The 22,691-nt window shown below is 48.9% G+C and overlaps 1 protein-coding gene across 6 annotated transcripts in view; it reads right to left on the reverse strand.

The window, feature by feature from the left end:
* Positions 1 to 280: 280 nt before the first annotated feature.
* NTF3 (neurotrophin 3) overlaps positions 281 to 22,691 on the reverse strand; it is a 76,754-nt gene continuing 54,343 nt past the window's right edge. For 3 of the 6 annotated variants that reach the window (XM_061418170.1, XM_061418169.1, XM_061418171.1), the window contains one exon: positions 281 to 1,377. In XM_061418170.1, coding sequence (XP_061274154.1) covers positions 595 to 1,377 — 783 coding nt within the window. In that variant the 3' untranslated portion in view covers positions 281 to 594. The other 3 variants (XM_061418172.1, XM_061418168.1, XR_009736649.1) reach the window with 2 other exon arrangements.

The raw sequence follows: 22,691 nt of genomic DNA on the forward strand, positions 1-22,691 counted from the left end.
AACAACAAACGAGCTGAAAAGAAACTTCCAAAATGAAAACTGCCAGATTCGTTGTTATTGTTCTGGGACTATAACATCGGAGTAGATCATAATTCAATTGGCAAAAACTGACAGCAGAGGAAGGCGAGGAAGTTCTCGGACAGTGAGCTTGCCAGCCAGAATTAAGAGCCACTGAGCATCCCTGTGGCAGAAGTGGTACCAGTTCTTTTGATTAATGAATCAATTATGATGCATCCTGAATGGGGGTACGGAACTGTCTACACACAACTCTGACATCAGCCGATTTCAACAAGTTTACTAAAACGACAGTCACGGCCTTTGACAATACTGAAAGTAAAATAGTGGTGTACACAGACTTTACAGGGCAGCTCCAGGGAGCTGGGTTACAGAATCAGGTTAAACAGATGGGAGAAGGCCTGAGGGAAGCCAAGCACACGGATTTTATTGAGAAAAAAGCTTATATACTGTAAGGGTTGCTGAAGTTTAATAAATAAAGGTCAACTTATAATATATAAAAACAATATAAACATTTATATGCTACATGCATATCATATAATTTAAAGTAATAATTTATATATGGGGAGAGACGCCAAGTCATGTTCTTCCGATCTTCCTGGACAAGGCACACACACAAGACGTGTCTATCCGGATCCACCGCCAGCCGACCAGTTTGTTGTTTTCTGACGTCAGCGCGCGGACGTAGGTTTGGGAGGTTTTGCACTGCGAGTTCCAGTGTTTGTCATCAATTCCTCTGCAACCGTTCTTGACAGGCCTGGCCTCCTTACACCTCGTCTCATAAAAATATTGTTTGACGGGGGAGTTGCCGGTCTTGATCTCCCCCAGCACCGTGACCTGGTGTCCCCGGATGTCAATGGCCGACGACTTGTCGGTCACCCACAGGCTCTCGCTGTCGCACACGGAGTACTCGCCCCGGTGGCTCTTGTGCTCCGCGTACCTCTTCCTCCGCGACGTTCTGTTGGCCGCCACGGGGCTGCCCACGTAATCCTCCATGAGGTACAGGGGAGGGGGCTCCAGGGGGGTGCTGTCACTCAGCAGGACCCGCGGCGAGCTGTAGCGTCTCTGCTGCCGCAGCAGCTCGGGGCCCATGGCCGTCACCGGCTGGAATTCCGACTTGGCCGGCTCTCGGGGCGGGGCCTCTGCTTTGGGCAGGGTGCTCTGGTAGTTCTCCTTAACGTCCACCATCTGTTTGGAGAGCTTGTTTTTTAAAATATCTGCCTGGATCAGCTTGATAATCAGGGAATTGAGTGAGTCTTCCGGCAGACTCCTTTGATCCATGCTGTTCCCTTGGACGCCACGGAGATAAGCGAGAAACATCACATAAAACAAGATGGACATCACCTTGTTCACCTGTAAGATCTGAAAAGGAAACACGTGTGTTACTAGCAGGTGGTGGCGGCTGCGTCCGTGTCATTCCTGGACTGGATACCTGAGCCTGGGGATCCCTGTGAGGCAGGATGGAGAGCTGAGTACCACCATCCAAGGAGAACATCAGAACGCCCCTGTGATGGCCAGAGACAGAGGCTGTCTATTCCTCTCGCCTTCCCCTCTTACTCTCCTAGACATCCAAGTGCCTTCACCCCAACAATCCTTCTTCCAGCAGTGTGGCTGGGTGAGAGGGAAAGAGATGTGTGTGTGTGTGTGTGTGTGTGTGTGTGTGTGTGTGTTGTGTGTAAGAGAGAGAAGGCAAAATAATCTGTCTCACAAAGACAAAGAATATCACTGCAGGGCCACAGCCTGGAAGAGTCAGGTCTCTCCCGAGGACCTAAAGCGGCGGGGGAGGTCACTTCTGGGCATTCAGCCTGGATCTTTCTCGGATGGACAGCACCTGTCACCTGAGCACCCGAGTCCACTGTCTGTAGCCTTCTGCTGGGTGAGCCTGACATCCTGCTGTTTCTTTAAATGTCTCTTGAGCCTGAAAAGACCACCTCTCGCACCACCTCATGAAACTACAAAGAAACGGAACCTGAAAATTCTAAAGGTACATAGACTACGTTTCTAGTTAAAACATAGCAGCAGCGGCAGCCTTGCAATTGTGTCAAGAATCAGAGTTCTCTTGCCCACTTCGCTGCGGCCCCTGGGGTCTCTGGAAGGAGTGAATACCCTGAGGCTGGGGGGTGGGCCAGCTTCCCCTCAATCTGCAGCATCAGAGAGGGGTCCTCACTGGCCAGCCTGGCAGAGCAGTCCTCCTGCCCCTGTAACTACCCACTGTGAGACAGCCTGAGTGTCAGGGTTCTCTGCCGAGCTCTCTGATGGACATGCTTGCCAATGTGCCCACCTGATCCCCAGACACCCCCTTCCCAAGACAGCAGACCCCCCGAAGCACTCCCTGCAGAAGGTGGAGACTCAGCTCAAATGAATGGGCTGCACTTGCCCTGAAGCGCAAGATTCCCTGTCGATTTCTCTTGTCTGATGTTTTGTTTCCCACTATGAAACGCTCCTTTTTTAATGGTTCTATTTCTAACTCTGCCATCTCCTTGGTTCAGTGGCATCTTAACCCATCAACGCTTTCGTTCTGTTGCCATAGTAGAGCCACCACTTGGGGTTTCTGCCGAATCCGTGTGGAATTAGAGGGCTGATCTCCACATACCTTCATGTTGGTCATTCCCTCCCTAGAGCACAACCCTGGAAGCACAGCCCTGGAAGGAGAGGGTTCTGGTGCGGGAGGGGTGGCCACTGGTTAGACCCTCCCCAGTGCCCTGCACTTCGCCCCACCTGCCACGGGTGCTCATTCTGTTACCACCACTGCAGCCGCCTCACCGTCCCCGGGGCTCTGTCGTTTCCTCTCTAAAGCTCTAAGCGTGGAAAATCAAATCCTTCCCTTGGCTCACCTTGGGTATTTCCAGAAAGACTACAAAACCCAGGGGAAGAAGAGAAGGGAAATAAACAAAGGTGGCACGAGACACAGAAAATCAGTCCTGGGACTTCCCTGCTGGTCCAGTGGCTAAGGTTCTGCACTCCTGACGCAGGGGGCCCGGGTTCGATCCCTGGTCAGGGAACTAGATCCCACATGTCACGGCTAAAAGTTTACATGTCACAACTAAAGATTCTGCATGCCGTAACTAGAAGACCCTGTGTGCTATAACCCTGCCCAGCCAAATAAATAAATGAAAATAAATAGCAGTTAAAAAAAAGAGGAGAAAAGCCGTCCTGCTTACCCATGGCTCAGAACCTGTCTGTGTCTGAGCCCGCCCAAGCTAACTGGCTCCCAGGACTCACAGATGTGGCCTCTTCCCACATCTTGCCTGAAGAGCTGCTCTGGTGTCCCCAAAGGCCAGCAACATTGCTGTCACTTTCCTCCAGCTTCCTCCTCCTGGCTCCCGGCCTGTTTCTCTGATAAGGGGAGCATCTTCCTTCCATGGGAACCACTCTCTGGACAGCTGATTCTTTCAAGGTCAAGGCTGAGCGAAGGATTCTAGCTTTGCTGCCCCCATCTAGAGATGCACTCCCCCCAGGAACGGCATGATCCTGGGAAAATGGTTCCCATGGAATAACTAATCTCCCTACTCCAACTCCACATAAAAGTGATTTTTCCCTTCAATCTTGCAGGCCCAACAAAATGAAACTTGAACAACACAAAAATATGGCATCCGTGCAACTAGAATTATACCGCCTTCTCCCTTCCAAAAAAGAAGACACATGCCATGAAGTAATTTGGGATGGAGAGGCTATCAAAAAACAATTTATGAACCGCCCCTACCCACCCCGCCCAAGCCCCATCACCATCAACTAAGAATATGCAGGCTACCTGCTCATAGGGAAACTGAACAAGTGAGGTGAGTGGATGGAGGTCCCAGGTGGGATAAGAGTCCATGTCTAGATTGGGAAGGTCACTGCAAGGGTGAGTGGGAAGGAAGAGCCTTGATGGATTGGGCTGCTTTATGGGGAGTGGTCTGTGTATGGAACCAAAGGGTGTTAGAAGCAGAAAGGCATTTACTCCAACTCCTTTATTTTATATGGGTTTCTCTGGTGGCTCAGATGGTAAAGAATCCACCTGTAAAGCATGAAACTGGGGTTCAATCCCCAGATCAGGAAGATCCCCTGGAGAAGGGCATGGCAACCTATTCTAGCATTCCTGCCTGGAGAATCCCATGGACAGAGGAGCCTGGCGGCTACAGTCCATGGGGCTGCAAAGAGTCAGACAAGACTGAGCGACTAACACTTTCACTTTTCACTTCATTTTATAGATGAGGAAACCTCAAACTGCAGTTTAAAGAAGAGGAGAGACACAGGAAGCAGAGAAGGGGGGTCTCTGCAGTTCAAGACCAGTGCTTCTTTTCATCACATCATGACTGGGCTCCCATGCCCCATCTGCAGCCTGGCTCACTGTTCAGCAGCCACTTAAATAAGCTTTATGACCCGTGTGACCCTTCCCCTTGCACATTCTCATCGCCTCTTCTTCTGCTGAAATGTTGCTCACTCTTCAGCACCCAGTTCAGAAGCTAATTTTCCATCACGCTCCCCCGATAACAGCAGCCCAACCCCCTCTGCATGCCCACGTCGTGGTGGCACGTGTCACAGCCCTCTCAGCACGATGCAGTTTACTCACTAGACTCTGTCCTCCAAGGCCAGGGGCCCCCTCCTTCTTGTGTGTGTCTGCCTCTCCCCTGAGTCCACACCACAGCGAATACAAAGTAGGTGCAGTGAGTCAGAGATGGACCGAGGGTGGCTGAAGGCAGAACCAGCTCCCGAGGCTGCAGGGCCAATAGCAAACATTTCTCAGAGGCAGGGAGGTGGCAGGAGGTGTGACCATGTTAGAAGCCATGCTCCAAACCCCCAGGCGCATGTTCCATGGTCCCATGTGGCTTCACTTACAAAACCCACAAAGATAAAATTCTGCAGAATTTCAAGATGGTAACCACAGAGTGTTACACTTGAGTTCAAGGTCCCCTTTCTGGGTGTGGGCCCCTGTGCGATGCCCTGGCTGTAGGAACTAAGATGGTTTGTCTTGATGAAATTGTATGAAGGTAATAGATAGTGGGAAAATGGAAACAATGACAGACTTTATTTTCTTAGGCTCCAAAATCACTGTGGACGGCGACAGCAGCCATGGAATTAAAAGATGCTTGCTCCTTGGAAGAAAAACTAGGGCAAAACTAGACAGTGTATTAAAAAGCAGAGACTTTGCCGCCAAAGATCCATATAGTCAAAGCTATGGTTTTTCCAGTAGTCATGTACAGATGCGAGAGGTGGATCATAAAGAATGCTGAGTGCCAGAGAACTGATGCTTTCGAACAGTGGGGTTGGAGAAGACTCTTGAGAGTCCCTTGGACTGCAAGGAGATCAAACCAGTCAATCCTAAGGGAAATCAACCCTGAATATTAATTGGAAGGACTGATGCTGAAGCTCCAATACTTTGGCCACCTGATGTGAAGAGCTGACTCATTGGAAAAGACCCTGACGCTGGGAAAGATTGAAGACAGGAGGAGAAGGGGACGACAGAGGATGAGATGGCTGGATGGCATCACCGACTCGATGGACGTGAATTTGAGCAGACTCTGGGAGACAATGAAGGACAGGGAAGCTTGGCGTGCTGCAGTCAATGGGGTCACAAAGAGTCAGACACGACTTAACTACTGAACAACAACAAAGGAGTGGAAAGTCAGTGTTGGTCAAAAGGGACGCTCAAAGGCCACAGGGTACCATGAGGCAGGGTGACACGAGGGCTGTGGACAGGAGCCGCGACTTTAGTGCAACCTGGCTGGGAGGGCCTGGGGTTGTGGACCATGAGAAAGGCCTGTGAGACCATCTTCTTTGCTCTCCTTGGCAACAGGCGTAGGGGGAGAGGTCAGGGTCATCAGGGAGGAAGATTTTACCACCAATACTGCAACCCACCACCCAACCCCGTGGTCAGATCGTACAAAGCAGACCGACTTGTAGCTGATTTATTGCTTTTCAATTTTCTACAGAGACTTATGGAGGCTGCATGTTTCTACCATCCCATCTACCTCTGGGAGCCCCAGGGCAAACCCTGCCACCCCCTCGGGTTCCAGGCACACAAATTCTGCAGAAACATCTGGCCAGCACTGGTGAAGGTGGGGGGATGGACAGATGAACAAAATGAATGACATAAAAATTCCCAAATGCCTCTAGGCACAGGTCCTACTCGTTTCTGGATCTAGACTGTCTCTTGTCATCAAGTCCAAAAACCTTGTCATGATACTTTGGAATCAGCTGCAGGTTGGTAAGTGTTTCTAGATTATTTGCAAGGCTGCATTAAAACCCAGAAGGCTTTCTGCAGACTTCACCTGGATAATCTGCTTTCAGCTTTTTCGCACAGAGCAAGCCCAAGAATGTTGCTAATAAAACGCGCCCTAACACAGATGTTGAAGCCGGAAGGGGCTGTAGATAACCATCTCATGTTTACCATTAAGGATGCTGAGACTGGGTATGGTGTAAAGTGAGTTGCGTAAGGGTCACACAGCTACATGACGCAGAGATGGACAGGGGAGATTTGGCTCTTTTTTAAAAAAATTATTTGAAAATTTAATTTAATTTATTTTTGGCTACGCTGGGCCTTCATTGCTGCTCAGGCTTTCCCTAGTTGAAGTGAGCTGAGGCTACTCTTTGTTAAGATGCTCCGGCTTCTCATTGCAGTGGTTTCTCTTGGTGTGGAGCACAGGCTCAGTTGTTGTGGCACATGGGCTTAGCTGCCGCAAAGCTTGTGGGATCTTCCCGGACGAGGGATCGAACCCGTGTTCCCTGCGTTGGCAGGCAGATTCTTAACCACTGGACCACTTAGGGAAGCTCGAGACTTGGTTCTTAAGTGCAACAGAGATCACAAGGCTCAAGCATGGTCAAGGTCACTGTCGGGGTGGATCACGACATAGCTAGGAAAGCTCTCAGCACCGTGCCCGGCACAGAGTGATCCACTGGACGTGCTGGATCAATATGAACCTGAGTTATCAGTGGCAGCAGAGATGCTGCATCCTTGCCCTCCACGCGCACACACTGGGCACCAGAGGTCTAGCTCCCTGGCGTGGGGAGTGGAGAAGGAAAGACAGTGCTCGGCAAGGCACATCAGTGAAGGTTTCGATTCAGAGAGACTTCTGTGCTCCTTGGCGAGTGGTGACTGCAGGGTACAGAGACCCCCTTCCAAGCAATGGTCCTACTGTGTTATCCTCGTCTGTATGTCACCTCTTGGATGGCATGGCCACACCCTTCTCATACCCCAGTCCCTGTTGTCCGGCCCAGGGCTGCACTGTCATGGAGTCTCCAGGTCTGTTTACTGAATGAGCATCTACAGCAGGCAAGACCTACCAAGACACAGCTTCCTGGCCTGGGATGCTGTTTGGGCTTCTGCCAAGCCTGGTTTGGAAGCCAATCAGCTCTGCCTTCTTCTCCCAAAGAAAATACGGGCCTGGCTCTGCAGCAGGCCAGGGTCCCCAGGCTCTTCTCGGCTATAATTGGAAAAAGACCTGTTAAAGACCCCGGCAAGCCCCCTTCCTGCACTCTCCCCAGTGCCCCTTTCCCCCGCTCAGACTTTTCCAAGATCCCAACCAACTCGCAGATGCTATTTTCCTCGCTCAGAAATGCTTTCCCACATATGGTGTTTTCCCAGTCCCCAGAGCAACATTCCTACAAGGTTTCACCATCCCTCAAAATACTCAAAAGAGAGCAATTTCTGATTCCTCCTTTCTGGCTCAGTGTACAACACACACAGAGGGTTTGGGGTCTGCAAGAAGCAGCTGAAATGCAAAAGAAGCTGGTGAGGACAGAGGTACAGGGTCTGAGGTTACTGAAACCCGGGTCTGTCGGGCCACACGCGGCAGACGGTGGCCATCGCTGCTGGGTTCCATGTCACCACTCCACGACTAGCTCCCTGGCATGGCGAGCCACCTCCTGGTCACAAACCCGGAGACCTTGCTTTTTGCACCTGTGTATGCGTGCTCAGTCGCTTCAGTCATGTCTGACTCTTTGTGCTCTCATAGACCGTAGCTCACCAGACTCCTCTGTCCATGGGACTTTCCAGGCAAGAAGACTGGAGTGGGTTGCCATGCCTTCTTCCAAGGGATCTTCCCAACCCAGGGACTGAACCCGTGTCTCTTACGAACTCCTGCATTGGCAGGTGGGTTCCTTACCACTAATGCCACGTGTTGCAACTGTAGTGAGTGAATTTGTAGCCTGGGCACTGGGAGCACCAAACACAAAAATGCCCCGGGTCGGGTACTGACACTGCATCTATCATCTTGGTAATAACCCCTCGGAGGTAGGTACTAATGATGGGGAGAAAACGAGGCATGCAGAGGTTTAATAATTAGCTAACAAGCAGCAGAGCTCAGATGGGATGGCCGTCTGGCTCTGCAGCAGAGGCCCTGTGCTGTCTGTCTGTCTGTCTGTCTGTCCTGGCTCTCACACCTTCCAGAGGATGCTCAGGTTCCAAGTCTGGAGTCAGGACAACTCAATCTGGCCAGCTGATCACCTCTCCAAGAAGCTTCCAGGCAGCTCTCCGCAGAGTTTCCAGGGGTTTGAGGCCACCGCTCCTGTTTCCTCCTGCCAGACTCCCTAGCAAAGTGTTCCCCAGGGAACGAAACAAAACCCGGTCTCCTCCCATCTCTCCTGCAGGTGCCTGTCGCATGCTTTGCATCGTGGGGCGTGAATGTACCACCTCAGACCCTGGGTTTGATCCCAGTGCTGGAACTCCGGGTGTGACTTACACAGAAGGCCCAGAGGCTCTGTTCTGGCTTTCCTTGGGCAGGAGGCATGAGATCAAAGGTGGAAATGCTTTTTAATGTGCCAAGTATTGAATATGCGAATTCAAGAGGTTTCATTACATCCAGGGTAGCCACATCTGTCTGGGATGAGAGTGCTTTCTGGCTGGGGTGAACCAGCTCACTGGCCAGCTGCGGCCAGAAGGATCTCATTCCCTGGAGACTTGCTGCAGCGATGACCCAGTCTCTGACGAATGCCAAGGGCTCCAAAGACCACATCCTGCCAGATAATCCTTATATCTTGTTCAGCGAGTGGAAGAGGAGAGAGGTGGGAAGGCGAGAAATTTAAAGCCGAATGACAAAAGGGAAAGGAATGTGGTGGAAATATTAAACTAAGGCCTTTCTATAAAAGGACCGGCTAGGCTCATTCCCCTATCTTAATTGCAAAATTAATTCAAATTGGCTTTGTTCTGAACACGGGTCCCAAGGCCTCAAAATGAGTTGGCTGGGACCACATGAAGGTGTTCTGACCCCTGACAAGGCTGGGAGCTGGGAGAGAGAGGTCCCAGCGGAGCCTCCGCTGGGGATCAGTCTGGTTTGGCTTAATCTCTTTATTAATGATCCGGAAGCAGGAGAGAGGAAAAAGTGGCAGATTAATTAAAAAGCACAGATGACGCGTAGGGGGAAGGCGCTACAAACACGGGTGAGGACAAACCCATTACTCCCCAGTTCCCCGAGGGGCTGGCGACCTGGAAGGAGAGGGATGAGATTAGCCTGGAAACGCTTAGGTTAACTCGCTGGGGGCGAGATGAATCCAAAACCAACAGAGAGGGAAACACTTGTGGAAGGATGGAGGCAAGGAGCGACTTAGGGTGGCTGGAAGGATTGGATGAGAAATGAACTCATGAGTACAGACCGGGCGGGTGTCTGGGGCCCCATTTCCCCGATGGCTCCACATGTGTCCCTCAGACCCACCTCGCTTACTCTTAGCACATCTCCGAGGGTGGCCACTCTGACCACTCCCTGTCTTAGGAAGCATGTGTGTGCGTTTTCAGTCATGTTCAACTCCTTGCGACTCTACGGACTGCAGCCTACTAGGCTTCTCTGTCCATGGGATTCTCCAGGCAAGAATATTGGAGTGGGTTGCTGTACCCTCCTCCAGGGCATCTTCCTGACCCAGGGATCGAACCGCATATCCTGTGTCTCCTGCATTGCAGGCAGATTCTTTGCCTGTGAGCCATTGGGCAAAAATACATAAATCTAGCTCTAGAGAGGGTAAGAAACGGAGCTGAGGTCAGAGAACTAGTTCACGACTCTCAGCGAAGATGCTGGCGAGCATGGTCTAAATTCCCCCCAAACCAAAAAGACTCACCTCTCTGCTATATTTGGTGAGACTACATGTGACACCCCTGATACCTGGGTAGGTGTGCATCACAGTCTCAATACAGTGTGACAGCAGAGGCAGGGAGATGGATTCCTACCCAGTTCTTTAAAAGCGGCTCATTCTGCATACCTGGAGGCAGAAATGCCAACCTGCTCCTATATTCTTGCCTGGAGAATATCATGAAGAGAGGAGCATGGTGGGCTACAGTCTGTGGGGTTGTTGAGTGACTTTGAGCATGCAGTCTGCATAGCTCCTCTTATTGAAACATCCTGAACCCAGGTCCTGAAACCCATTGGCACAGACAACCCTTGGCCAGTATCTAAAGGAAGACAAGGTCCTCAGATTGCAAGGGATACTGGCTTCCTAGTGGAAATGAAACATGCGATCAGCAGGGAAAGGAGTGTTCTAGGATGAGGGAAGATGAAATAGAGACCTGAGAAGGGTGACACCTCCCTCAGAAAGGAATTGCTGAAACCAGTCCCTCTTGGAGGCCAGAAAGTGAGGACTTGTGGTGGTTTAGTTGCTAAGTCGTGTCTGACTCTTTGCACCCCCATGGACTGTAGCCTGCCAGGCTCCTCTATCCATGGGATTTTGCAGGCAAGAATACTGGAGTGGGTTTCCATTTCCTTCTCCAGGGGATCTTCCACACCCAGGGACTGAACCTGGGTCTCCTGCATTGCAGGCAGATTCTTTACCAACTGAGCCACCAGGGAAGCCTGTAAGTGAAGACTGGAGACCCCTGAATGGGATGAGGAACCAACCTCCCCCAAAAGCAAGCTAAACACCCTGAGCTGGAAGTCAGTCGAGAGCTGGGAATTGCTTTGGCACAGCTACTGGAAGAGGAATTATACATCATTCAAAGCACTCCCTCCTTGGGCCCCAAGGCCATGAGAGACGGAAGGTATGGCACATGTCATAACAAAGCACACTGCCGAGCTGAGAGGAAGGTAGCGTGGTTACTCCCCGGGCAGGGAACCCTCTGGCTTGGCCCCGTCTTGGCAGAGAAATCTGAAAGGAGCCTGGGATGCCGACACAAGCCCCAGGAAGCCTAGATTCACTTTATCCTTTACGTTCTACCAACTCTCATGTCATGGCCGGAGGGTGAGCGTGGAAAGATGTGCAGAGAACGTCTGAATCAATCCAGCTACTGGCCATAATGGTGATTATAGTAAATTTTGTTCTCTTTGTTCTGGGCATTAATACTCATCTGCCACTGTGCTCAGAAATGTGTGTGCATGGGCTTGTGTGTGTGTGCACATGCACACGCACACACACACACACACCACACACACACTGTAGCTTCCCAAGATAGGATAAGTTACAGTCGAGTTATTTCCAAATTCCTGTATCCTTTCATATGCTGAGACATCTTGATTTCAGTTTCATTTTCTGCATCTGGGTTAACTCCATTTTTCCAAGTGAGGAAATACACAAGGGGAGGTTGCTTCCGTTAAACAGACAGTTGGGGGTACGGCTGGCGTGAAACTCTTAGCATCAGAGAGTAATCACCCCAAGCAAGTGAAACTTCCTGTTCTAGACATTCGCCTTGCGTCTGAGCTGGGTTTCTGTGTCAAGCATACGCATAACACACCCAGCTGTAAGTTAACTGTATTGGAAGGCTTCTGACTATCAGTCTTTAATCATTATAATCATGATGATGATCAATTATCTACTTTGTCTAACCAGCCATGGATGGGTCTCAAAATGGCAGGATTAAGGAAGTTGGCTTCATCTGGAAGGAAGGGAGATCCTGAGGCAGGACTCCCCTTCGCCCTCAGGATGCCTCTTCCAAACCAAGACCACAGCTGGCTTGGAAGGCCCAGACCTATGACCACACTGCAAGAGCAGCGGCAGCAAGGCCGGGGTCAACCCAAACCATCATGGTTTGGCCCCATGAGGACTTGGCCACAGTGAGTGTGGTCAGAGGGTAGACTGTTTCCTCCAGGCTTGGCAATGGGGCTCGTGTCAAATACAACGCCCGGCCCACAGCCAATCTCCATTCAGGAGGATGAAGGACTTGCACATGGTCCTTGTCTGTCTTTGGTCTGGATGCCTGTTCTAGGAAACCGTGCTCTCTGGGGACTTGGAGGGCCAAGGCCTCCTTCCACGCTGCTGGGCGTCCCTTCCACGGCTCGCCCGGCCACCATCATTCACCTGAATTTCCTGCCAGGTCCAGAAACCAGGACAGGAGAGGTGCGTGCATGGAGGTTTCGTGAGGCTCTCTGTGCCCACTTGTTAAGGGAGGCTGGGATGAACACACAGAAGAAAATCCTTCACCCAAACCCAGGTGTGTGGCAGGCACTTCACGAACGTTATGATCCAGTCCCAAACTGTCGACCAACTCAGGTTCTGGGCAGCTGGTCAAGACCAGAAACCAATCCAGAGCTTGACCTCTGAAAGCAATTTTGGCACCAACACTTTGGACTCAACGCTGTCTTTCAACACGAACACAGTCCTCATAATTGCTCATAAACAGCTAGTATTTACTGAGCCCCACCATATGCTGGGGACTTTGAGAGACACTACATGGATTATCTTAATTCATCTTCACAGATACAATGATCAACCTCAATTGTCAGGTCAGGAAACTGAGGTTCAGACAGATTAAGTTGTTGTTTCTGAGATCACATATCAACCGAGAGGTGGAGCCAGAATGCAGAGCCCTGGGTGACCCTCACGCTGTATTTTTAGCCAGTACTGCAGACCACCTCCAAACTCGTTCCACAGAGGCTAAGGCACCTGCCACTTGCTTGCAGGGAGCAAGGTGGGGAGCCCCATGCTGGTACCCTAATGCTTCTTTCCTTATTCAGAGAAAGAGACCTCCAAGATAGGTCCTCTGAAATGCAAGGGGTCATTACCCCGTCTAGGGCTGCTGCTGCTGCTAAGTCACTTCAGTTGTGTCTGACTCTGTGTGACCCCATAGACAGCAGCCCACCAGGCTCCCCCATCCCTGGGATTCCCCAGGCAAGAACACTGGAGTGGGTTGCCATTTCCTTCTCCAATGCATGAAAGTGAAAAGTGAAAGTGAAGTCGCTCAGTCGTGTCCAATTCTTAGTGACCCCATGGACTGCAGCCTACTAGGTTCCTCTGTCCATGGGATTTGCCAGGCAAGAGTACTGGAGTGGGGTGCCATTGCAAGAAGCATATCTGTACAATGCCAGGCTGGTGGGCTCACTTATTTGTGCTTTTAGTTTCCCCAAATATTACATATTCCTTTCCTCCATCCTTACTGGACTGTAAAGAAAACCAAGAACCCAGGGATTTTTTTTTTTTTTTAATTTGCTGGATTTTGGAAGACAAGACAGATTTCTGATTATTTGGTTTTCATAGATTTTAGTGTATTGACAAGGAGAAGTGAAATATTGTGGACTCAGGACTTCCCTGCTGGTCCAGTGGTGAAGACGTCACCTTCCAGTGTAGGGGGTATGAGTTCGATCCCTGGCTGGGAAGCTAAGATCCCACATGCCTTGAGGCCAGAAAATCAAACCATAATGCAGAAGCAATGTTGTAACAAATTCAATCAAGATTTTAAAAATGGACCACATCAAAAAAAATCTAAAAAAAATATGGACCCTTGCTTGGCACTCTTTATGAATAAAAAACAACTCTGCTCCTGACCAGCTTTGTGGCTACTGAGGAGCCCATAGTCACTGCTCATCCCGGGGTCTCAATTCCTAACATGCTTTTTCCATAAGGCTGATGCTGGTATTTTGGGCAGGACAGTTAGTTCTTCATTGTTCGGTTCTGTCTCTCACCCATGAAGCTCTGCCCCCCACCTACTAAATGTCAATCATGTCCCCCAGACGTGGTGACAACCCAAAAAAAAAGCTCTCACACTTTCCCAAATACCATCTGGGGAGGCCTTATCCCTCCTGGTTAAGAATCACATAACAGAATGCTGGTGGACTAAAGTGGTCCTCAGCCATTTTTGACCTTTTTAGAATGTGATAAAAAATGAAAGAAACTGTCCCCTAAAAAAATACATGTGCACAAACAGGAGACAGTTTGCATAAAAAATTCCAGGCAGTTGACAGGCTCCACAAAGCTAATCCAGAGACCCACAGATCCTAGGTGAAGAATTCTTGAACTAAAGAGTTTTTCAAAGCTTCTAATACCCTGTGCTTCTTGGTCCTTCTGCCAGCCCTGAGCCATTTCTTCACCTGCTTTGACTAAGCATCCTCAGTACTGGTCTCATTTTCTGGTCCTTCCTGTTTCTCTGTGTCCTTTTAAAGCTACCGAGCCAAGCACTGGCATCCTCATTTACCAGCATCTCACATAATGTGAAGGTTATAGCAGGAAAACAACCTGCCCCATATGCAGTGATAAATTAGTGAAGGAGTCAGAACCAGAGCCAACTCTCTAGAGGCCCAGAGCCGTGCTGACTGTCTGGAACAAACCAGAAAAGTAAATATAAGGATACTCAGAGGGAAAACTGCCAACAAGGTGTGAGCACCAGCAGGACTTCCTCTGGGAGGCACAGGGGAATCAGGATCAGTGCAACATATGAAATGCCACACTGTGAGATGGCTGGAGCCCTTGCAGCCTGACTGAGCCCAAGAGGTAGCCCATAATGTAGAACCCTTCCCCCTTTCTTACATAGATCTACGTAGCATCAGCACGATTGTCTAGTGACATCCGCATGCCTCAAGAGCTTTGGGATTTCATGCTGCTTCCCTTCCATCTCTGAGCCTGCCAGCACTCTGGATGACTTCACCTCCAACCTGATGGCTCTTCTGTCCTTTTCTATCCTTCTGGTTTCCTGATTTCCAAGGTTAGGCTGTAAGTGGCCAAGTGGCTTCTGTCTGCTCTTGGGGCTCCAAGCCACCATGGGGGTCACTGACCGTCAAGGAGACCCACCCATGCTCGAGACCCACCCTCCCCTACCATGGTCTTCCAGCCAGTCTCGCCGAGGCACTCAGTCATCTTGCAGGTGGACTGGCCTTGGTGGTCCATGACAAGCCATCAGTCAACCTGTCAAGGCCACCTGACACAGAAGATTCTCCCAACCCAGCTCTAATCAAATCCCTGACCCATGACATCATAAGAAATGATACATGGTGAGTTGTTTTTTTTTTTTATGCTGTCAGGCTTAGGGTGGGTTGTTACACAGTGAAAGATGATGGGAAAAGTACAGAGGACAAGAGGTGTCACCTTTTAGTGTCACTGATGACACTTCATTGTTTGCTCAGAAGCATCTGAGAACATTCCTGGAGGACAGATCTAAACCGGAGCTCTAGGATCATAACCTGAACCACGAAGAACAGGGCAATCCCCACCAAACAGGCGAGCGGTCAGGCAGCTGAGGCTCTGACTGCAAAGGGGCGATGCAGAGCCAGCGGGCTCTTCCATAAAGTGAGGGAATCAGGATAAATCTTGGCAGGGCCTGTGCTCTGCCCACCCTTGGGGGCTGAGACAAGGCTCTGGGCTCCCTGCTCTCTGTCTGGTCCCCGTGGACACAGAGGGTGGGAGATGGCTCTGGGGTCCTACTGACCCCCTGCATGTAGGGAGGAAGGCATATGGCCCCAGGGGCTCTCTGGGGTCCCCAGGAATTAGAAACATGTAAGGACAGGCCAGGGAGCCCGGGAGACAGAAAAGAGAAACTCTGGGTCAAGTTTGCATTTCTCATTATTCCTCCAACCCTTCTCAAATTCCTTTTGTTTAGAAACCTCCTTGAGTTTCGGAAGGCGGCCCCTCCCCCATCCCACCCTGGAAAAGCCTAGGAGCTTTCCCCCAGCCTGTAACCCTTCTGGATAACACGTTCCATATGTCGGTCACTCTCCGCAGGAGACGCACACTCCCTTTCCTGGTCACCTCCTCTGTGGTCCCCCCTCAAGTCTCTCCCTCAATAGCACAAGAAGCAGTGAGGGTTTCCATCGGATTGGAGCCCGTGGAATCAGGGCGTTCCTGCCACTTTGCCTCCCGGTGCCCGGGGAGCGCCTGCCTTGGCCCCAGCCCACCACCACCGACAGCTGCAGGAGACCCTTCTTTAAAGCGCCAGGGCCAACTGAACTGTGCTGACCCAGCTCACCACGTTACTGGCTGAGCACAAGGCACACAGCCCCTATTGTTCTCGTCTCTCACCCACCCGCCCCTCCTCCTGTGGCTACCCACCATGGTGAAGGCTGAAGATTTTTCCAACACAACTTCCAATGCTTTGGTCAGGGATACACAAGCAGACCTTCCATCTCTCCTCCCTTGACCTCTACCCTACGCCCCCGTCCCCCTCCTCTGCATCTTATGTGGACTGAGCTTGAAAAATGCAATGCACAGCTTCACACTAGTTTTGCTGGATTTCCCAAAAGACCCAAGAAGATAGGTTTTTGCTGCTCTGGAGGGGTTGAGTTGGAAGGACTGAAGATGACCATGAATAGGTCCAGGGACAGAACTGTGTGGAGCGCCTCTTCCTCAAAAGCACAATTATACTTAAAGGCTCCAGGTGTCCATGGGTGCTCAAGAGAGCAAACAGAGGCTGCCGTGAGGCAGGCAGTGAGGCAGCCCTTTAATCCAACCAACACAGACAGGAGAAGTGGGCAAAGCGTCCATCAAGAAGCTGAAGGTGTTTCAAGACAGACACAGGTGGCAGGCAGAGAAACTGGGGACATGGCAGAGCCATCATTCTGTTAAAGAAGGAAGGATGCTACACGGGGTACGGACTATATACGCCAAGGACTGCAGTTCAGAACTTACATCCTACCATTTGTAGCTTTTTGAGTAGAGGTGAAGTTAGGAAAATTATAAAGAGAGGGTATTGCTGTTTTAATGGGGTTCCCAGGTGGTGCCAGTGGTAAAGAAGCCTCCTGCCAAGGCAGGAGACATGAGAGAGGAGGATTCAATCTCTGGGTGGGGAAGATTCCCTGGGAGAGGGCATGGCAACCTCTTCTCTTGGAGAATCCCATGGACAGAGGAGCCTGGTGGGCTACAGTCCGTGTGATTGCAAAGAATCAGACAGGACTGAAGCGACTTAGCACACATTGCTATTTTAAAGCTGAGAAATTGAGGGCATAAGAGGAGGTAAGCAATGGGTTCTAAGCTATCAGAGCCGGAACCAGAAACCTGCTCTCTGACTCCTGATCCTACAGTCTCGAAAAGATAACCCTCTCTATTCTCAAAGTCTTGAAGAATCCAGAAGACAGAGCACATGCCTATAGTTGTCCAGGAAGTAGAAAACCTCCATTTCTTTAAAAAAAAAATGAACGTTATTTTTGGCTGTGCTGGGTCTTTGTCGCTGCACACCAGGCTTTCTCTGGTTGCAGCCAGCAGGGGTTACTCTCTGGTTGCTGTGTGCAGGCTTCTCTGGTTTCAGAGCACAGGCTCTAGAGTACAGGCTCAGTGGCTGTGGCTCACGGGCTTAGCCGCTCTGCGGCATGTAGAATCTTCTCGGATCAGGGACTGAACTCATGGCCCCTGCATTGGCAGGAGGATTCTTAACCACTGGACCATCAGGGAAGTCCGAGCTCCTCCATTTCTCGGCAAACTTGAAGAGAATCCCTATACCTACAAAATGCTCACTGTACTTTGCTGCCTCTGATGCACCCATTCACACAAAGTGGATTATTTCCCAAGTGGGGCCATTTCTAAGTGCAGGAGCATCATTGTGTGGGGGGAGAGGGGCTGGGCTGGTCCTTGGCTCAAGTTCTCCACCTACGTTTCTCTAAGCCTCCCTCAGTCTCCCTCTTCCCCCATTCCCGGCTCCGTTTCATGAGGATTTATTGTACTCTGGAGATCAAACAACTGGCTAAGCAAAAGTGTTTGTTAAAAACAATCTTTCTCAACAATACCTGCATTAAGAAAATGACAACAATCAAGAAGGGAAACATGTCTGAAGATGGGCTTGGATGATACACGAGGCTAATGAGACACCCGAACGAACGTAATTGGAGGATCTGACTTCAGAAGCTCCAATTATGCTTGATGGGCTTGGCAAGGAACCTGCAATTTGGTGCTAATGAATGGATTAACAGAGAGGGGAAGTTGGAACCCAAGAATGTGTAGGAATGTGAGTCCTAACCCTGTGCTGGGCATACAGTAGAAGGGCCACCGAGGACCTGATGAGCTGAAGTGGGAGAACGTTAGGGCTTTATGACAGGAGGTCATTCCTGGCCAAGGCATCAGCTCTTCTGCCTCTGGACCAATCTGCAAAGCATTACAGGCCTTCTACTTTGGGGAGATCTATTTTGGTTTACTAGAAAGAATGTTCTAGTGAATTTCCAGGCATGCAATAGAAGTGACTAGCTTAACTGGATTTCATAGAGAGGATTGCAAAACAGTTCTTTCCAGACCTGAGGCTCTGGAAGGCAAACCATGAAGGCAAAACACTCCACAACTGTTGGGGACACTGGTGGGGCCATGGTGATGTGTGGGAGCAGAGAGTGACCTCCACCCTGAAGTAGGTGAGTCATATGGTGGGGAGATGGAAATGGCTGCAGACTCTGGTCAAACTGAAGGGTCTGGAAATACACTGGCGCTGATTCAGAACGTGGAACTTTTGATCCTACAACATGATACGTTTGAATTCCCCTTGGTGATGTTAATAACACAGTTGGCTAGTGCCACACTGACAGAATTTATGAAGCAAGGACTCATCCAAGAACAGGAAGGAATGACCTCAGTTTGTACCCTACTTGCGCCTCTGAAAAGGCTGAGTGTAAATCACATTTCTGTGAATTGAATTATATGTTAAAGATACTAGGAGGGTTTGCAACAAAAAAATCATATTGTGAATTCCTATGGAAAGCAGTAAATAACTACTTTCTCATCAAATATGTATACATACACACACATATATTTCACTACTTTTAGCTTGAAGCAAAGTGCATCTTTAAATGTAGAGCAAATATGCTGTAAATATGCTACAATTCCACAATGAACACGTGTGCTTTGAAATATAATTCTTCACCAAGGGAATAAGACTTATTCTTTGATTAGATCTTCAATTATCTGGGTGCCCTGTTAACATGCACGATTCCCTATGGCTTATTCTTTAGGAAACTAGAAACTGGGAAGAAAAGAGGCAGGAGAATTTTCTGCTGGAACTTCCCATATTTTCCACTCTCGTGCTTTAAACAATATCAACCTAAGTGCCCCTAAGAAAAACTATGACAAACCTAGACAGTGTATTAAAAAGCAGAGCCATCACTTTGCTGACAAAGGTGTGTCTAGTCAAAGCCATGGTTTTTCCAGTAGTCACGCATGGATGTGAGAGTTGGACCATAAAGAAGGCTGAGTGCTGAAGAATTGATGCTTTCAAACTGTGGTGTTGGGAGAAGACTCTTGAGAATCCCTTGGATAGCAACAAGATCAAACCAGTCAATCCTAAAGAAAATCAACCCTGAATATTCACTGGAAGGACTGATGCTGAAGCTGAAGCCCCAGTACTTTGGCCACCTGATGTGAAGAGCTAACACATTGGAAAAGACCCTGATGGTGGGAAAGACTGAGGGCAGGAGGAAAAGGGGGTGACAGAGGATGAGATGGTTGGATGGCATCACTGACTTAATGGGGGTGAGTTTGAGCAAACTCTGGGAGATGATGAAGGACAGGGAAGCCTGGCGTGCTTCAGTCTATCGGGTCACAAAGAGTTAGACACAACTTAGTGACTGAACAATTGCCCAAAATAAATGACACTTCTGTCTTCTTCTCAAAGATCCCAATAATGAAAGGAATGCAAGGAAAAGAAAGCAAGCAGAAATCACACACTATGTACACACTGAAGGCTCAAGAATAATTATATCAATAAGGATGATAGCTAGCCTCACTGAGCATTGGCTCCTGCCTCAAACTGCGCTGAGACTGGATTCTGTACAATCTGATTTAATTCTGCGATAACCGAGGCAGGTCCCATAGTCAACAGTGTTTATCTGGAACCTTGTATATTACTCCATATTACCTAACACTCTCAATGGGTCTGTGACAGTACCTGTGATTAAACAAGGTGGTATTTCTGTTGCAAAATTATAAATACTCACTTAAAGGAAATAAAGATGATGTCAACTCAGGTCATATTTTGCAGCCAAATGAATCTGCTGAAACCTTAAGAAAGGACTCTGGGTTTTCAGAGCTTGGTGGGTTTGGGAAATGTAAAGAGACTGAGGGCGTGCATTATTCTCCCTATTTGGTAAATAAAGATACTGTGCTGGGCTCATTCATGTCTGACTCTTTGTGATCCCATGGACTGCAGCCCACCAGGCTCCTAGTCCATGGAATTTTCCAGGCAAAAATACTGGAATAGGTTTTTTGCCATGCTCTCCTTCAGGGGATCTTCCTGACCCAAAGATCGAACCTCTATCTCTTGCGTTTCCTTCAGTGGCAGGCAGATTCTCTACCACTGAGCCACCTGGGAAGCCCTAAATAAAGAAACAGGGCCCCAGAGAAAACAACTTGCCTGAGATCACACCATAGACATACTAGAGCTGGGATTTAAAGCCAGGTGTGTCTGACACCACAACCCACTTCTCAAACACCACACCATTTTCTGGGTGATGTTTCCCATCAAAGAGACCAAGAGAAAGCAGAGACCAAATTAATCCATGATTGCATACACTCTTTCTATATTTAAAGAATTTTTTCCTTGAATAAATTTCCCTAGAGAGATTCTTTTCCCATGTTATAAAAGTCCTAAGAGCATATTAGAGAACATTCTAAAAATACAAAAATTCATACAGAAACCTATCACTTCCCACAAATATCATGATAGAATATTCAAACCACTCTCTTCTAAAAACATGCAAAATTTTTCTATGCATCACGAAGTTGAGAGTACTGAATGTACATTGTTCTTCGGTTTTCTTAATCTTATAATCTAAGCATTCTATCATCATATTAAAATTCTACATAAACAAAGTTTTGATGGCTGCATAATATTCCATTCTAGGAATGTGACACAATTCACTGGATTATATCTTCTTTGTAGGAAGTTTATAATCTCCAAGTCTCCATTCTCATACATCCATGGAGAAGGAAATGGCGACCCACTCCAGTATTCTTGCCTGGGAAATTCCATGGACAGTGGAGTCTGCTGGGCTATAGTCTATAGGGTCGCAAAGAGCTGGACATGACTGAATCAACTAAGGATGCATGCATTCTCATAAATGGGACTTCCCAGGTGGCATTAGTGGTGAAGAAACTGCCTGCCACGCAGGCAGTTATAAGAGACTTGGGTTCAATCTCTGTGTCAGGAAGATTCCCCTGGAGGAGGGCATGGCAACCCACCCCAGTATTCTTGCCTGGAGAATCCCATGGACAGAGAAGCCTGGAGGGCTACAGTCTGTGGGGTCTTCAAGACACGACTGAAGCAACTTAGCACACACACACCCTCTCATAAATAATGCTTCAATATACGTCTTCCTGCATAGGGCTGACCGTGGGTCTGAGTTTTACCATGTTCCTCTGCTTCAGTCCCTCTCCTACTCCCTCTCTGGTAACATCTGCCCTGCACATCCTCAACCTCAGGTCAATCAAGCATCTATTTCTCCAGCCGTCATTTAGGCTGGGGGGAAAGGGGAAGGGCGGCTTGGGCACTCTTTGGTGCTGAGCAAATTTATGTTCTCAGGTTTAGCTTAGCCCTTGCTATAGATCAGGTTTGTTGCTATTCTTCCTGCATCAGGTCTTCTGTTCCTCACAACAGCTCTTTCAAAACTGCATTTATCCAGATATACCAGAATTTGAAAGGATGCCTGCGCCCCAATGCTCATTGCAGCACTATTGACAATAGTCAGGAAGCAACCTAAATGTCCATCGGCAGAGGAATGGACAAAGAAGATGCTGTGCATACACGCAAGGGAGTATTACTCAGCCATAAAAAGGAACACATCTGAGTCAGTTCTAATGAGGTAGATGAACCTCGAGCCTATTACACAGAGTGAAGAAAGCCGGAAAGAGAAAGACAAATATTGTATAATACCATTTATATGTGGAATCTGGAAGAATGTACAGATGAACTTATCTGCAGAGCAGAAATAGAGACACAGACATAGAGAACAAACATATGGATACCAAGGGGGGAAGGTGGGATAGGATGAATCCGGAGATCTGGATTGACATAGATACATTGTGATACTGTGTATAAAAGAGATACCTAATGAGAACCTACTGTGTAGCTCAGGGAACCCTACTCGGTGCTCTGTGGTGACCTAAATGGAAAGGAAATCCAAAAAAGAGGGGATACGTGTATATATACGACTGATTCACTTTGCTGCACAGCAGACACTGACACAGCACTGCAAAGCAACTGTACCTCCAAAAAAATTAACTGAAAAAAGCGAATTTATGTTTTGAAGTCTTGAGCACAGGAAAGCTTCGGATAGGAACCCCTCACTCTGCACCCCCCAGGTCTCCCTGTATTCTTGCCTGGAGAATTCCACGGACTGTAGAGTCCACGGGGTCACAAAGAGTCTGACGTGACTGAGCGACTTTCGCTTTCACTTTTCATCTCCCTGAATGCACACAGCTGAAGTGACCAGTCAACTTTCTCCAGTGAAAAGGGACACTATTCATCATTTGCTTGGAGTAATCGTGGCTCTGCAGGCCTTCCCTGGGTCAACCAGGACCCGTGCTCACCCTGAGTCCAGCTACAATTTCCTCTGAGTGTCTGAGTGCTCCTTGTCACATTTCCTCTCTAACGGCATCTTCAGTGACATCAT

The sequence above is a fragment of the Bos javanicus genome, chromosome 5 (assembly GCF_032452875.1).
Source record: "Bos javanicus breed banteng chromosome 5, ARS-OSU_banteng_1.0, whole genome shotgun sequence".
Lineage (NCBI taxonomy): Eukaryota > Metazoa > Chordata > Mammalia > Artiodactyla > Bovidae > Bos > Bos javanicus.